Source organism: Haliaeetus leucocephalus, unplaced genomic scaffold (genome assembly GCF_000737465.1).
Source record: "Haliaeetus leucocephalus isolate CR32 unplaced genomic scaffold, Haliaeetus_leucocephalus-4.0 Scaffold317, whole genome shotgun sequence".
Taxonomy (NCBI): domain Eukaryota; kingdom Metazoa; phylum Chordata; class Aves; order Accipitriformes; family Accipitridae; genus Haliaeetus; species Haliaeetus leucocephalus.
Window position 1 is genome coordinate 8,129,798 of NW_010972753.1, and position 17,723 is coordinate 8,147,520.

Consider the following 17,723-nt stretch of genomic DNA (forward strand, 5'->3'; position numbering starts at 1 on the left):
TGGGCTCACGGGTGCTGAAAGGAGGGAAGACTCACCTCCCTTGAAAGCCCCTTGCGAGACTTATCTCCAGCAGAGCGTGGTTTTCCTGGCACCGTCCCGCCATGCCATGGCATCGTTTTGCTGCTGTCACCCCAAATTTAAGAGAAGTGCATCGCACCAACAGCAATGCCAACATCGGTCCAACTCTCCTCCTGCGCTTGGTGCTGCTGCTCGCTCACAGGAGCTTACGAGGGAATTGGTCCACACATGAACTGGGGTCGGGCAGTCCCTGTACAGGGGCGACCTGGCAGGGGGGCACTGGCCCTGTCCCCTCCCTGTGGGGCTGCCAGATGAGACTGGGGGCCTTGGCATCTCGACCACCTTTCTTTTCCCTGCCGTCTTTTCCCCTGGGTACCACTGGTGACACACGCTCAGTCCCCAGGGGCTGGGCTTGAAGGCCATGGGAGTCATTTGCCAGAGAAGGGCAACTAAGAGGGAAACCGTGGCCTGGGTTTCTTCTCTATGTGCAGCTCTTCTGGCTCTTTCATTCCCTTCCCATTCATTTCTGTCGGGTTTTGCTTCTGCCTGACATTGCCCCTGGCAAATGCTGCGTTTTCTAAGCATCTCAGGGTTGGTTTGGTCTGAGGGGTCCTGAACAAATCCCACCAAGATCTATCACCCTGCATGACTTTTTCATGGCAGTCTTTCTTTCTGGGGAAGTCACCTTTTTTTCTGTGTTTTAATTATATGATCCTCACATCGCAGTTTCAACATATCGCCTTCTCTGACAGATATGCCATCACCTTGATTTACACAAGTACGCTTCTCCTTACACAGAGGAGGAAATGAGAAAGTAATGGTCATATTTCAAAACCACCTACAGTGCAGGTGGCGTAAAATCTTATCTGACAATTATATCTGAAGGTAGAAATTTAAATGAAATCACTTTAGTGTTTAGCAATTGACCAACATCAGATTATACAGCAAGCAGTTTAATGTAAGGAGGTCTGCAGGCTGCAATATTTAAGTTTCTGGGCCTCACTGAGGGCTGCTTAACACTACCGTAGCACAGTTGAAAACTCGGTCCAAAAAAACCCCAGGAAAATATACATTTTTTTAATGTAGCCCTTCTCCATTCTTCTCAGGGCCCTGAGGGCACAAATAAGCCTTAATGGCCCTGCCCAGCCCCACACCCCTGGGCCCAGGACCCTCATTTTGGCTCAGCGCGGGGCCGTCAGTCCCTGCCCGGGCTGTGCTAGGGCCGGGGAGCCCCCACAGTCACGTCACCCCGCTTGTGCTGCACCCTGAACAAATCTTCTTTTGCCTGTTTCTACTAGCACCTGCTCCTGTACAAATATTTAACAAACACGACATTGCTACAAAGTGGTATTGACACAGGTAGGATATGATGGGCCCACAGCAAAGAGCACAAACGGCGAGTGGTGCAACGGGCCCTGTGAGAAATCTCTATCGGTAGAGTTTGACCAAGGAAAAGCTTCAGTGTCAGCCCACACCAAGCCCAGCCCTGGCTAGGACAACCAAAGCGAAGACTTTGCTTCTTGGTTTTCCCTTGTCTGCACAGCAGCACAGCTTACTCTCTGCTTCATACGCCTTTGTTTCTCTTTACCTTATTTGTGGGACTGAGAGAGTCTAACGCGAACGGAAGATGCTGTTTAATGTGAGGAACTTCTTCAGGATGGCAAAACTAACAGGGACCAGCAAGCAGCTGCTGCGACAGTTTTGGTAAGCTTATCCTTTAGTTTTGTCTGGCGTTCAGTGACAGTTAGTCAGAAATCTGGAGACAAAAGCAGCTGAATCGTGTGAAGGAGTGAGTGTTTCAGAGAAAGGCACTTTCTTTTCTGTATTTTTAGTGCCCTTTTGCCTCCCAAGGCAGCAGGTTCTACATCTTCGGGAGGCTGGAGGATTTTCCCTTTTAATGTCTGTGAAATGCTGTTAATTCTTTCTGTGGGATTTAGCAGCAAAGTCAAGATGGAATGTTTCTTCTTGAGGTCAGTGTATGCTGCAGGTACTGTAATCAATAAATAACTATCTGAATAAAGTACAGGAAATTCTTATGCATTTAGACAATTATCATGGCTCGTACCAGGGGGGAAATTCTCTCCTTGAAGCTGCAAGGTGAATCTCTGCTTTGGTATTTTTTTGTCTCTATATACACTGGAGGCATGCAGGAAAAGCATTATGTGATATGAGGTTCGAAGTTAATGAGGTAGATCTGGCTCCCTGACCTGGCTTTGGGTTCTTTCTTCAGCCGCATAGACGTGTCTGCCCCGTGCCTTCGTACCTGTATGGCAGTGTTTCAGTAAGCTGCTTCTCATAGAATCGTTTAGGTCGGAAAAGACCTTTAAGATCATCGAGTCCAACCATCATCCATGCCCACTAAACCATGTTCTGGAGTACCTTGTCTTCTGCTTTTTTAATACCTCCAGGGATGGTGACTCAACCACCTCCCTGGGCAGCATATTCCAATGTCTGACAACCCTCTCAGTAAAGAATTTTTCCTAATATCCAACCTAAACCTCCCTTGCTGCAACTTGAGGCCATTTCCTCTTCTCATGCTTGTCACATCTCCAGAGTCAGGTTAAAATTAGACTTGAAACTTATTTCCACATCTTCCTATGTTTTTATGTCGGTGTCAATAAGAATAGCATTAACAGCGTTATGTAACAAATTATCAGTGCTGGAAGACAATATATGGCAATTTCACATTCACAGGAATCCTAATATGCAATAAGTCATTTTTATTTATCATTTCTACATTACATCAGATGAAAAACAAATGTTTATCCAAGTTCTGTGATTTATTTGCTACAGTTTTAAAGTGGTGATAATTTTTTTTATGGATTTTGGGTTTTCACTGCTGGCAACTTCCTCTGCTAGATGATAGAAAAGCAAGTTTGGAAAACAACTGCAGTAAAGCTGGTTTTCCAATAAAGTCATCCAATTTTTTAAGCTTCCAATATAATGTTTGTTATTTTTAGGGTTTTTTTTAACATTATATCATAATGTTGGCGTAAGCTATCACCACTGTCTATGATCATTACAAGTTAAGCACACTGTGGTTGATACTGCAGGGTAACATATCTATCAGTCTGTGCTAATGGTCCAAAGCAATTGCTGTCCCTGCTCAAAAAGGAATAAGCCAACTGCTTGACCATGCAATTCTGCGTGTTACATTTTAACTTTGGTATGTTGTCTCATGATCCTTCTCTGCAATTTATTTGTCTACTTCTGCCTCTCTTTCAGAGGATGTGGACAACAGGGAAGGGAACAGGTTTCTTGGAGGTCATAGCAATAAAACAGAATGATCATGGGAACATAGAGGTCAGGAGCAGACCTCTAGTCCAACTTTCTGTTTGTAGGCTGACAACAGCATATGAGGTCAGCTATGTCTTTGCTTAGCCACGTCTTGAAAATCTCCAAGGATGGTAATTCCAAATCCTCTCTGGGTAACCAATTTTAGTGCTTCACTATCTAGCAGTGCAGAAGTTAGAGGTGGATATTTCTTAGTCCAATTCTCAATCATGCTGAGTGGTAAAACAAGACCAATGAACAGAAGTTTTTGCTTGGCAGGTTGAGATTAGACAATCTCTTACTCCCTGGAAGGAACTGTAGGCTGCAATTAGAATCTTGAGGAGCAGCACCAAAGCTGCTCTGGAAACAATGCAGCAGAGTGAGAAACAGCAAGCAATTGCATAGATTTTAAAACAGGACAAGTATTTTTTTGTTCCCCCAAACTGGATAGAGTAGCAAATCCCTATTCTGAAAAATGATAATAATAAAAAAGTTGCAGTTAGGATACTAATTTCCTTCAGAATATACACATTGAAGTTAGAGCCAATCCCTTGAATATTAACTAAGAGCCTTGGTATTCAAGGCTGGATTTCAGTAGCTTACCTTGGTAGGCTGTTTTTCATGCTATGGTGGAAGCTGCCTCATCCATGAATGCCCAGCCTTTCTTATAATGTCAGGTATACTCTATTCTGCAGCTGTTGAATGTAGAAGTGCAGGAAATAATTTTGCTAGCTCTGTAACACCCACTTCAAATTAAAAAATGGGGCATTTGAACGCTTCCAAACTGTTTCTAGGTTGTTTAACTCAGGTTGGAGGCAAGCATGGGGACAGAAGGATAACACTTATAGCAAAATATGTAACTTTATTTTACTAATCATTGCAATGCTATGAAGGTTAGTCTTTATGGCTTGTAGATGTGCATTATTTTTTTAAATGGTACTGCTACAAATATTTATCACTTAACTCACACATACAGTTCAGACTGTATTTCACTTAAGAATCAATTTTCAAGGACTCTCCAGGAAAATAGATGGGCAACATTACTCCAAACTTAGAAAACAAGAAATCCACTCCTTTATCTGTGTGGTACTACAGAAAAGTCTACCCCTTCTGCAGTTTGGGGTCTTGTGCAGACACTGGACTCTGATGGTGCACATTGATGGGCATCTTTGTGGTGCTTTGGCTTATCTTAGTGGTGGATCCTCTGGCAGTCTGCATAATCTCTGGAACACATTGCCCTGATATATGATGGCATATACTGCGTTCCAGCAATATTAATCTGTAGGGCATCTGCATGGGCTACTTCTTCATACATTCTCCATGTTTCCACTGTTACACATAATCCTTTTCACTGTGAAAAAAGTCTACTTAGTAATGGTGGTGGTATAATGTGTATCTAAAGCACTTTTAAGGTGTCCAGAAGGAAAACACACAGTATTTAGATATCTTCAGTTAAAGAAAAAATTCTGCTATATGATTTGAAAAGTTGTGCAGTTTGTACTGTGATGTCAAACGGACAGTAATAATGTGTGGTACCATTCCCTTAAGAGCTGCTTTCTTCCTCCGGTTTCAGTTGGAGCCTGTGCCACAAAATTCTGCAGAAAAAGTCTTTTCTTCCAGATTTAACTAATAGAACTGCAAAATCTTTAGAAGCCATAATAGGCCTATCCACTACCAGGGCTTTTATTCATTGGAATTAACAGAAGAATGAACAGAAATTCTGGGGTTTTGCCCTGAATTTTCCTAGCTGTGGGCTCCAGGGCTTGGCTATTGGCAGGTGCCGTAATGGAGCCTCAAAAGTGAGCTAGAGGGAAGCCTACTTGGGAATACAAAAGCAGGAGCTGCACTCAGTCCATTTGTTTGCATTGCTTTGGTCTCCATTTCATCAGATCAGTCTAAAAACGCTGCATTTAATTAAAAAGACATGTTTAGCTTGTACCCATCCAAACCTTAGCAAGAGTACAGTGCAGGCTGTGTTATGCTAAGGAGCGCTGTAGGTACAGTGTCAGAGACAGGGCTGAGCTGCCACTCTCCCTTACTAAGCCCTTCCTTTCTCTGTGGAAACACAGGCTTGTGTGTGACTTTCATTAAGACACTTCGTCTAAGCTAGGGGAAATTTGATCATATAACTTCTGTGGGTGATTATCAACATCCAATTTCATGTGACTCTGAAGTCGTAAATCTGGCTGGAGGCCAGAATACACTGAATAAATAAACTGCACATGCCCAGAACACCTCTTTGTGGTACGAGAAGGACCAGAGCACATGGCTATTTTGTTGGGGTTTTTTACCCTTTTCCGTAGCGTAATCAAGAGATTTCATACACATTTATAGAAATGCCACCATTTGTATCGGTGGGAGTGAAGCATGGCAAGTGTCTGCTCATACACAAAGCACAAAGGAGGGAGGAAGAACACCGCCATCCGTTCCTCGTATTCTGTGCCCCCAAAGGGCAGCTTTGAGGTCTATGCATAAGCCATTTCACCAAGCCCTGAATGGCTTTATGCATTTGGGTTTATTTGATTAGGCAGCATGCATTCAAGTCATATGCATATCAGAAGGTGAAAGAAACTACATCTAATGTACAGTTTATAATACAATTTGAGACACTGTTACAGTGGTGATTGATACAGTACATAGTGGCATGTTGTGTCTGTCTGACAGTAAAAGTTATTTAAAGTAATTAACACAGTCCATCAAGCTGATCCAGCTGCGTCAAATGAAGGGAGTGGGAGAGATTTCAGTAGAATTTAGTGTTGAATGACAAAAAGTGTACATTTTTTACTCTTTTGACACAGGTATGAGCCACCAGCTCAGATGAATGTTCATCTGAAAGGTCGTGACCTCCTTACTCTACAGAACTACACAGCAGATGAGCTGAAGTATTTGCTGTGGATGGCCTCAGATTTGAAACAAAGGATAAAGCACAAAGGAGAGGTAAAATGCTCTAACTGTCATTTAGGTCACTCAGATATTGAAATAAATATTGTTCTGAAGAATATTGGGAATGAGCCGTTCAGCTGTCTTGTCCTAAACAACATCACCTGAGCTCTTAAATACTGTAAATCATGGGCTACAAGTCAAAAAGCCTTCCTGTAAAGTGTTCAGAGATATTCTTTAAATACTTCAGAGGACTTTGCAAGTGAGAAGGTTAAACAGCTTTGCACAGCTAACTCCCTGTTGTCAGCTAACCCCATCCATCGACACATGGTGTACATGCAGCTCTAAATGCAGGAAATGGAAGACACTTCCCTGCATGGGATTAAATTAGTATCAGAGTTCTCCTTAATACTAGCTCAAATTCCGTGCCAAAATGCAGTTGCTTTTTGCCCTTAGAATTACTTCTTTCCCTTTAACCTTTCCACTGCTAATAAATTCCTTGAACTGCAAGAGAACAAAGCTATGGTTAAGAAAACACCTGTGTAACTTTTCTAGTGCTGAATTAAAATGTGAAAGAAGTATTTCACACTGTAGAGTGTATAATGACTATAAAATTGAAATGACTTCAACTTTCATGTTCCAGTATTTGCCTTTGATGCAAGGAAAATCTTTGGCCATGATTTTTGAGAAGAGAAGCACAAGAACAAGATTATCTGCAGAAACAGGTAGGTCTGAGCAATGGCACAGTTAGATTTTATATGAAGTTATATACTGTGAGTATGTACTAAATAACGCTGCATAATTTTGTATTTAGCAATTTCTACTCAGGAGAAACCTAAAGTTTGAAAGCTGTCGTGGTTTAACCCCAGCCAGCAACTAAGCACCACGCAGCCGCTCACTCACTCCCCCCCCATCCAGTGGGATGGGGGAGAAAATCGGGAAAAGAAGTAAAACTCGTGGGTTGAGATAAGAACGATTTAATAGAACAGAAAAGAAGAAACTAATAATGATAATGATAACACTAATAAAAGGACAACAGTAGTAGTAAAAGGATCGAAATGTACAAATGATGCGCAGGGCAATTGCTCACCACCCGCCGACCGACACCCAGCCAGTCCCTGAGCGGCAAATTCCCTGCCCCCACTTCCCAGTTCCTAAACTAGATGGGACGTCCCATGGTATGGAATACATTGTTGGCCAGTTTGGGTCAGGTGCCCTGGCTGGGCATGAGAAGCTGAAAAATCCTTGACTCTAGTCTAAACACTACTGAGCAACAACTGAAAACATCAGTGTTATCAACATTCTTCACATACTGAACTCAAAACATAGCACTGTACCAGCTACTAGGAAGACAGTTAACTCTATCCCAGCTGAAACCAGGACAAAAGCAAAAATAGGAAAAGAATGGTAACTAATTGTGTTTCACCTTGCATATTAATGTCACAAGCACATCGCTTTGGTCACTGAAATTTTGCCAGATCATTCCAAAACATGATAGATCAGAAATAAAGTAACAGGCAGAAGTAAGCATTTCTGGTGTAAGCTCCTAGTTGTACTGGCAAGATGCACATTTCGTAACATCTATTTTAGTAAGCGTCACAAATTTAATTCTGTGCAAGCTCTAATAAGTATTTTTCTAATGTATTATGCATTACTGTTGTCACATTTCAGAGTATGTGTTTAGGCTGGGAATCATAGTAATGCCTTGATATAAATTAGGGAAAAAAAAATAACGTGATTACCTACAGGGGAAGATAACTTCATGGAGAGACTTCAGGGTATTAGCTTAATAAGATCAGGCACTGGAACATTATTCTTTTAGGATACAGTTCTGCAAACACTGAAACACATACATATCTTTATTTATATGGTAGTTTTTCTAAAGTCAGCAGAAATAAATCATTCATGTTCTTGCATGTTAGCAAGGAATAACTATGAATTGGTGATGCATCAAGGAAGGAGAAGCTTCCCCTTCCCACACTGAAGTTGACCCAGCATCCCTTAAGCTGACTTATCCCTAGTGAAGGGACAGAAAACTTGTTGAGTATTCACATTTCTTTACAATGTGTAAGGGATGAGGTAAAAATAATGGAAGGAAGAAGCAGATACGTTAACTGCCAGCATTTCTGAATTTGCCTTTGTATCCTCTGGCACAGCCATTTACCTGCTGATCCTGCTCTTTATGCAGACTTCTTGTTGCTTTCTGTTTTCTCCAGATAAGCAGGACTTATGAATGGGTTTTTCTTGTGCATTCCTTCTCTATGAAGACCACCCACCTTTTAATTCCAGAGTTTTTAGTCCAGTTTCTAGTAGCCTGTCATACTGGTACATAGGCAGGTAATGACAAATTCTCTGAATCTGTTTATCCTTCATGTTTCTCTGTTTAGAGGGAAGCACTATTTAGTCCTTGGCTATTGAATGCTTATGGAAGGGGGAAGCTCAGTAAAAGTTCAAATGAGTTAACTTAAGGATGGGAGTTAATGCACATAAATTAATCCAAGAGGGATTAAGCTCCAGTGAAATAAACCCAATTTATTTCTGAGTGAGAGCTTCCACAAGGGAGTTTAGTGCAGTTTAACTTCTGTGCATTAACTTCACACCTTCGGTTAATTGGTCTTAAGTACCCTAAACCTAAGACTTTGTTTCAAAGGCAGACTCAAATTTTTTCTGTCCATGGAAACTCTATACATTTCGGCTGCTTTTTAACATACATGATTTCTCCTGCGGATTTTCTAACTCAAAACAAATGTGGGGTCACATATGTTCCTTTTAGCTAAATAAGCTAATTGAATATCAATTTTCTAATGTTCAGTGAAAGTCGACATTGAAGTGGGTTGGAGTGTTTATTTATAAAATACCTGAGTCATCTCAAATAGCATTTCCCACAAGTTGCACCTTCAATATCTTGGAAGAGGTCACTTGTGGGACAAGGTTCTGGTGATGAGATTAATCTAAACAAACTTTGCAACTCTCAGGAACAACTAGATGAAAATCAGTGGGTTTCATTAAAAAGAAGTAGAGACTTGAAAAGCACTGATCACAAAATCTGCTTTGTGCAGTGTCTAGGAGATTGTTGCCTTATATTAACACCACAGAAATCTTTTCAGAAGTCCTGCTGTCCCTATGCCTATAAAGAACACCATTACTGAAAAATAAATAAACAGAATCACAGAATGGTTGAGGTTGGAAGGGACTTCTGGAGGTCATCTGGTCCAACCCCCCTGCTCAAGCAGGGTCATCTAGAGCCAGTTGCGCAGAACTGTGTCCAGAAGGCTTTGAATAGCTCCAAGGACAGAGACTCCACAACCTTCTGGGGCAAACTATGCCAGTGCTCAATCACTCTTTCAGTAAAAAAGTGTTTCCTGATGTTCAGAGGGAGCATCCCATGTTGCAGCTTGTGCCCGTTGAACCACTGAAAAGCACCTGGCTCCATCCTCCCTGCACCCTCCCTTCAGGTATTTATATACATTAGTAAGATTCCCTCTGAGCCTTCTCTTCTCTAGGCTATGCAGTCCCAGCTCTCTCAGCCTTTCCTTATATGAAAGATGCTCCAGTCCCTTAGTCATCTTCATGGCCCTTTGTTAACATAGACATACTGACTCTCTCCGATATATCCATGTCTCTCATACTGAGGAGCTCAGAACTGGACACTCCAGGTATGCCTTCACCAGTGCTGAATAAAGGATCACCTCCCTCCACCTGCTGGCAATACTTTGTCTAGTGCAGCCCAGGATACCATTTGCTAGCTTTGCTGGTAAGGCACACTGCTGGCTGATGTTCAACTTGGTGTCTACCAGGACCCCCAGGTCCTTTTCTGCGATGCTGCTTCCCAGCTGGGTGCCCGCCATCATGTACTGGTGCATGGGGTTGTTCTTCAGGTGCAGGACTTTGCACTTCTCCTTGCTGAAGTTAATGGGGTTCCTGTCAGACGATTTCTCCAGCCTGTCAAGGTCCCTCTGGATGGCAACACAACCTTCTAGCGTATCAGCCACTCCTCCCAGTTTTATGTCATCAGCAAACTTGCTGAGAGCACATTCTGCCCCATCATCCAGATCATTAATGAAGATGTTAAACAGGACTGGACTCCTAGGCTACACTGCTAGTCACTGGCCTCCAAATAGACTTTGTGCCACTGATCACCACCCTGTGAGCCTGGCTGTTCAGCCGGTTCTTAACCCACCTCACTGTCTGCTCATCCAGTCCGTACATCAACAGCTTGTCTATGAGGCTTTTACGGGAGACAGTGTCAAGGGCTGTAATGAAGTCCAGGTAGACAATAGCCACTGCTCTCCCCTCATCTACCAGGCCAGTCATTTCATCACAGAAGTTTATCAAGTTCGTCAAGCATGACTTCCCCTCGGTGAAGCCACGTTGACTACTCCTGATGATTTTCTTGTCCTTAATCTGCTTGGAAAAGGTGTCCAGATTAGCTGCTCCATTGCCTTTCCAGGAATCAAGGTGAAGATGACCAGCTTGTAATTCTCTGGGTCCTCCTTCTTGCTCTTCTTGAAGACAGGAGTGACACTTGCTTTCCTCCAGTCTTTGAGCACTTCTCCCAGTCTCCAGGATCAATCAAAGATTATCAAAACATTAATTTATGATGCATTGTAAGAGAACAGTTGATATTTGTGGCTTTTCCAACATACTGTGCCTCTAAACTGTTTTATTCTGATGATGTTGCAACTGTACTGAATAATGTACAGCTCCTTGTGGTATAATTCATTGCCCCTTTACTCTCTTGAACAAATATAATCTTGCCCTAATGCATATTTCTGAAACCTGTATTATTTTACCATTTCTAAGAGTAGTAGTGGTGTTGTAAGTTTAATGAAGAACTACAAGTAACTTCCATAGGGTATTGGCAAAGCAAATCCAGTTTTGTGGAGCCTACTAGATTTATTGCTATCACTGGCTATTATATTGGAAAATGTGACATCTCTGCTATTATACTGGAAAATGTCATCTGTTTGCAGTCAGAGTCCCATACCCATTCTGCATAAAATCTTGTGTACTTTTTGAAAACAAAGGTATTCCACATGGTCATATATTACTTGTAAAATAAACATCCTCAGGCATGGCATAAAGGTGAATGCCCTGGTTTTGTTATAGCTTTGGTGTAAAATATTCTGATTGTCACTGTTGCTTTTAAAATATACAGCTGCAGTTACATTTTAGTGAACAAGTCATAAATAAATCCAACCATTTCAGAGATGCTGAATGCAGACAATATGTCACAGGGTAAAAATGGAGAGGAAACAATACAGGCAGAAAAGCTCTGTATACCTTCTTTTGTTGTGCACTGGAATATACAAGATCTTAACAGCTTTACAGGGGTTCACTGCCACTGGCTTTAGTGGAATTACTCCCAACTCACTCCTCTTACACAGCGAGGTGAGAGAAACATGATGTCCATGCCTGAAGACTACTAAATACTGTCACAGAAATTGCATCACTTCGTATATTCCAATATAGTGGGGATTGTATTACATGGCAGGAGTATAGGGTCTGGTTTTTGTTGGAATGGCTAGTATTATTTAGCTTGGCCACGTTACTGGGAGGGCAAGAGTATTCTTTTAGCTTACTCTCTGTTTAGAGGGGTAGCTTTAAAAAACTGCTTATGAGTTTTTAGGCTTCTACTTTAGGAATATTCTTGTAATTGCTGCCTAGAAGACTTCTTTGGTTTCAGTCTAAACTGAAAAATACTTTCTATGGCAGGCAGTGAGGAAACTAACAAATCCAAATCCAGATGTCTTGAAACATAAAAAAGGATCCGTCCTTTGAGTTTCAGAAGATGGCTGTGTATGTCTCCTGGTGTGGGCAGGGCAGCCCCGCAACCATGTATCCAAGATGTGAACCAGAGGATTTACTTTGGCCCACTTACTTACCCAATGTAGCAGGGACAGGCTGGAATGGAGGTCTAACCTATGTCTGTACAACCACCAGCACCCGTGTCCTATGTGAAAGAGTTTGCATAAGTGGCCTCAATAGTGTGCCACAGCCTGAGGCATAAAACTGTCCATTTTTGAAAACTAACAGTAGTGAGAAGTGTGGACAGGAGATAATAATCTATTCTGGCTCTGCAGTATGAACATTTAATACAGTTTGTTGATGACACCAAGATTCATATAAACAGTTAGCATGTGGCTTTGGATATGACTAGCTTGTGACAACAAAGAGGATTAGATCTTCCAGTTTAACACAGCACTCCCGTGTGTGCTTATTTGCTGAATTGGTGCCTGCATAGCTTCAGAAGTTTGGGGTTTTTTTTCTTTCTACTAGTAGTCTGGATGAAAGAATCTGATGCAAAGATTCTGTCTCTGCAGCTATATACAAAAGTAGAGCACAGAGCTTCTGTATTTCCAGATGGAAAGTTTTGGATGGAAATATGTTCCCAGGCCCTGCACAGATGGCCAGTTCATGAGCGGAAAGCCCAACACATTAGGACTCTGCTATGTACACAGACTCCAGGTGGTAGCTCTGACTGGGCTGCCTGACGTCTGGCAATTCTGAATAAATGGCCAGATTCCTCTTTTTCTACCTGGACATCATTTATAGAAAACAGAACATGTCCATGGGAGCCTCCCTGGACTGTGAAACATCTACCGAAGTGTATGCATTTAGAAGCCTAAAATGCAAGGCTATTGTATTGTGTGGAACTTGCAGGGATAAATCACTGACATAATTGTATATGACTTTGAAATTAGCCACAAGAAGCTGGACGGGAAAAGTTACTACAAATGACATGTCATTGAATAGATAGGCTGTAATGTCTAGGCAACAGTTGGCATACACATTCCAATAAATACAGTGTTTGTGTCTGAGCTGCAGAGAGGAGGTGAAAGTATTTGAGGAAACCTAAACATTTTTCCTGCCTTAATACAAAAATGCTTCTGAATAACCAAGAAGGAGGGCAAAGCAACCAGCAAATGTATAGTGCTTTTCTAACAGCAATAAGTAACAGTAGAATGAGTGATGCTTCATTCTTAAAGGTTTGCTGTGTCTAACGCTAATCTTGTTGGGATTTGGAGCAATCCTTAATGATGACAAAGGGAAAGTAGAATCAGGCCCATTCAATAAAATGAGTATACACTGGCTGGACAGAGCAGAGATTTCCCCTTCAGGTAGGGTCTGGAGCATCATTATTTTTAATCTGACTTTTAAGGAAATTGAGGCAGTCAAAAGGGAATGATTTTGCAGTATTATTTTTATCTACTGCATTTTAAAATCTAGAGAGTAGCTGAACTGATGCAAAGTGGAAGACCTCACCTCAACCCTGCTGCCCACATGGGATACAAGTTAATAAGGGCTTCTCTGTGTTAGGGGCCCAGTTGTGCAGCTGAGGCCTGCCACCTGAACCTAGTTGCTTGGTTTTATCTGTGAAAGGTTTCAGTGTTCACTCGTGGTTTAATCTTTTTTTGAAGAGTAGCTGTGGGATCAACTTTTAAAATCTTTGACAGGCCTGTACAAACATCATGTTGAAGCTGCAGTCCTGGAGATGTCTGCAGTGCCATCTAATGGCTACAACCAGCCGAAGCAGCTTTTAACCTTTTTATCTCTTTTTTTTTCTTTCCTCTTTTTTTTTTTCCCTCCCTTTTTTTTTTAACAGCACGAAATTTATTAGCACCTCCACAGTTTGATAGAGAAAGGGGGGTCTCTGCTCTTCTGTGCTGTATGCAGCCTTTCTCTTCCTGGCAATAAAAATAAGATCGGCTTTCTTCTAGATTTTTGTCACAGCAAAAGGCTCACTCCCCGCAGTGTTATCTCAACAAGGTTGGTTTGTCCACACCAAGATTCTCTGGAAATTTCCTCCATCATGGATATTAGTGAGAGGGCAAGATCTCCCTGACAATTTCACTAGAAGGGAGTTGTTCTTATGCAGAAAATCTTCCCCAGTGCACAGAAAATGCCTTACAACACTACTTGTAGCCCAGTTAAAATCCTACACTTTGTACATCCCCAGTTGTAGGACCCTGTGTCCTGTGCTAGGTTTATGCTAAACCATTTGTGGCAGTTCATAAAACAGCCCCCCTCAGGTCCCATCCTCCCAATACATGGCCATGACAGACTTTACACTGAGATTCGATGGAGGGAGGCTTTAGGCTTGAACCAGGCAAAGGCAGAGAGACTCAAGTGTTCGTGAGAAAAGCTGTTTTCCTCCCTGTGTCGGCTGGTTGCTTGTGGTAGCTTTCTAGTGGTGGTGCAACAAAAATAAGGCAGGACAGAACTTGAAAGTTGCCATTAGCATATGTCCAAAATACTGTCCAGACACCTTTTAAGTTCCCCAAAATGTTTTATATTCTTAAATGATGCTCAGATCTTGCTATGGTTTCCTGTTCAGGAATGGATTTCATTCTTCAGACCTAATCCATCCGGTTCCTTGGCTCACCTTGTAAACTCTTAACTATTGCAGTGTGGAGGGGTGCTGGCAGTGCCTGAGATCTTTCCTTTTCTCTCTGTCCCATTATAATTTTTAAGGCACTTGGTCATTTGTGACCAAGATCAAGTTTGTTACAGTGTATAAGAAGACTTAGGGTTTTCTATCTGAATGACTGTACTTGAAGCTTCTTGCAAGGATGTGGAGTTATACCTAGTGACTCAGATGGGCCTTATAGGATGCTAAGTCCCTTGAAGTGGAAATTCAGCATGATGAATGGATTACCTAGCTCTTAACAAGGAGCCACAGTGATGCTTTTGGCAATATGTAGCCTTGCAGCTTGAATGACTGTTCCTGCGAACACAGATCAGAACTCATGCCTAAGGATTTCGGCAAAGCATCACATTTGGGTGGTTTTATTCCAAAATACATTTATTTGTGTCTTATGTGTCAAACTTTATGTGTTTGAAACATTTGGATGCCCTGCTGAGTTTTACTTTTATTACTGCAAATATCTTACATGAAGAAGATTTTGAATCTTGGCTGTAAATATGAGGTGCTGGTGCTTGCTTTCTTTTTTTATTTGTCCTCACTGTAGGATTTGCTCTCCTTGGAGGACATCCTTCCTTCCTTACCACACAAGACATACATCTGGGCACTAATGAGAGTCTCAGAGATACAGCAAGGTTGGTAAAATGTCACTTGATTGATCACTATGTGTTTGGCAGTTTATCAGGCTGCAACCTGTCTTACATAATTTTGGAAGCTAATATTTTCTTTCTGGAAAATGTCAGAAGGCACTCCAAATTTCTTAAATATTTACAAATCAGCTCACAGAATCTGTAGTTCAGTACACCATCATTTCATCCACTCTAGCTCTCCAAAATGTCTCACAATGAGAAATATTTTTATCAAATTAGGCATATATAGTGTTAAGGAGGGTGACAGTCACACAAACGGAAACATTTTATGACCCTCAGTAGTAGTATAGCTCCACTGATGACAGCACATACATTCAAACAAGACTAGAACCTTCTGGTTCTGTTGCTCCTCATGGAGCTAGGAGTACAGCTGACTGGCAAATCAAAAAGCAAAATAAAAAAGCAAAGACTTTTTTTATCTTAGTTAGTCCAGCTTCTGGTGGGCCTTAGTCTACGTGCAGTGACAGGGTGGCACTGAAGGCCACTCTGATCCCCCTATTTCAGCAGCACCAAACTTGACCAACACTTTGCAGCCAGTTTCTGATTTCATGTGCCCTCCTCCACAGCTGTACACACTGTCAGGACTGCTGTGGAGGCTGGGCTATGGCATTATTCTCTTACTGGCACCCTTGGAAGATCTTAATCATGCCCAGTCCCATGCATGCAGGGATGGGTAGCTAGCAGCCTATCCCCATTGCCACTGCAGGGAAGAACTGAGCTCAAGGTTTTTCTCCGGTGGATTCCCTCTGATGTTGCAGAAAGTAGGCACAACATGAGGTTATCTTTTGCAGGTGCTCTTGCTGTTTTTCGTAGCACTCCATGTATTAAAGACGCATCCCAGCTCAGTATTTTGCTGCTTTCTAGGCAGCTCTTTTGCAGCCTGAGGTCGATTCAGTCAGGCTCAGCTGTTGGAAGGTTACTAGTGTCTGAAAGGTCCTTTTCGTTCTGGTGAAAGATGCAGTGTCAAGCTTTTCAGGCTCAATTCAAAATAGGCAATTGGCCAGCTGAGGTTCCATTGCCTCTGCTGTATACTACAGTTTTCACTGTCAGTGGGATTGTTTGAGAACTATGTTGCTGTTCTGTCTGTGATGAAATCCAAGAAAAATGTAAGAAAAAGACCAAACATTTGAACATTTTAGATTTTCCTTTCATGCTTTTAACTACTGAAGTGTAAGACATACGAGTGTTGATAATAGAAAGTCAAAATTTCAGTCTCTTGAGGCTTGAAAGTACTTAGCTCTCACTCCCTGCTAGATACATAACTCTGCCAGTATCCAAGTAAGCTGCAACAATAGTGTTTAGATGTTTCAACAAAAGTGCGTCCCACTGCCATGTTTTAGTAACTACAAGTTTAAAAGATTCAAAAATCATGTAAACTTGTGGGCCTACAAAGGGAACAGATTAATCTGAGGCTTAACAGTCAACTCTGAGGTATATTAGGCCACTATGTCCAGTGGCCACTGTGTCCAGTTCAGCAGTGCTCATACACTGTCATAGGATTCAAATACATCCCCTCAAAAGAAATTCTTCATACATCATGGGACATAGCCCCAGTTTTAAGCAGGACAGCTATAGCTTCATCAAAGTGTGCCATTTAAATGCCTCAAAGCACATGCATCTATGCTACAACTCTACTGGCATGAGAGATGGAGGATTTTTCAAGTCAAATATACATAACTCACTTTATGTCACATTAAAGGTGAATGCGAAACCTGTCAAAGGTAAATCCCCGATGCTGATATGAATAAGTATTATTTCCCAAGCATCTTGCCTTTTCTTCCATTCTCACTGGACTGTTGTAAGCAGAGAGCCTCTCAGCTGAGCAGGGGTAGGAGGAGAGGATGCTGACAGAGGGCACAGTAGGAGGGAGATGGGAGACTGCTGCTGAGAGACTGGGGCTGAAAAGACAGAACCTGACATGGTGAGCAGGGCTACCGACACGGCAGGCTGGAAAGACAAAGAGCAGCTGTTTACATCAGCTTAAAGGAACTGAAATTGAGAAGGGATGGGACGCACCAGAGCAGTGGGGAATGAATGAAAAAGTGCAGAGGTGTCACATTTGGGAAGGAGTGGCTTCAGGCTCCAAGGCAAAATGAGGTGGAAGGATTGCAGGTGAAGCCAAAAGAAGGGTTGACTTACCAGGGCCAATGTGAAGTTGCACTGTGGCACTTGTGAATGGGAAAGGAAAGACAAGTGGCGAGAGTCTTCAGAGCAGTATGTCAGGGTGCCATGTGGGCTGGTGGCTCCTTGGGAACTAGGGAGGCTCGGCTGCCAGGAGCTACCCCTGGGTCAGGCAGGGCAGGGCCTCGTCAGCCAGCACCCATTCCCCTGCTCCCAGCCAGGGAGCAGGGCAACTGGGAGGCAGCTGGGGGCAGCCACATCCCAGGGCATCGGGCACCTCTGTGGGGATGGGTGTGAACCAAGGCCAGGCTGGGACATCAGCCTACAGCGGGGGGTCCAGGTCAGGATCAGCGTGG

At 42.5% G+C, this 17,723-nt stretch overlaps 2 protein-coding genes across 2 annotated transcripts in view; one reads left to right on the forward strand and one right to left on the reverse strand.

Moving 5' to 3' along the window:
* The window catches only part of RPGR (retinitis pigmentosa GTPase regulator), a 42,378-nt gene extending 41,851 nt beyond the window's left edge, over positions 1 to 527 (reverse strand). Inside the window, exon 1 of the mRNA XM_010571388.1 lies at positions 506 to 527. Within this exon, the coding sequence (XP_010569690.1) occupies positions 506 to 527 (22 nt within the window). The remainder of the gene's footprint in view (positions 1 to 505) is intronic.
* Positions 528 to 1,645: 1,118 nt separating this feature from the next.
* OTC (ornithine carbamoyltransferase) overlaps positions 1,646 to 17,723 on the forward strand; it is a 31,434-nt gene continuing 15,356 nt past the window's right edge. Inside the window, exons 1-4 of the mRNA XM_010571341.1 lie at positions 1,646 to 1,722; positions 6,090 to 6,228; positions 6,815 to 6,896; positions 15,144 to 15,231. Of these exons, the coding sequence (XP_010569643.1) occupies positions 1,646 to 1,722; positions 6,090 to 6,228; positions 6,815 to 6,896; positions 15,144 to 15,231 (386 nt within the window). The remainder of the gene's footprint in view (positions 1,723 to 6,089; positions 6,229 to 6,814; positions 6,897 to 15,143; positions 15,232 to 17,723) is intronic.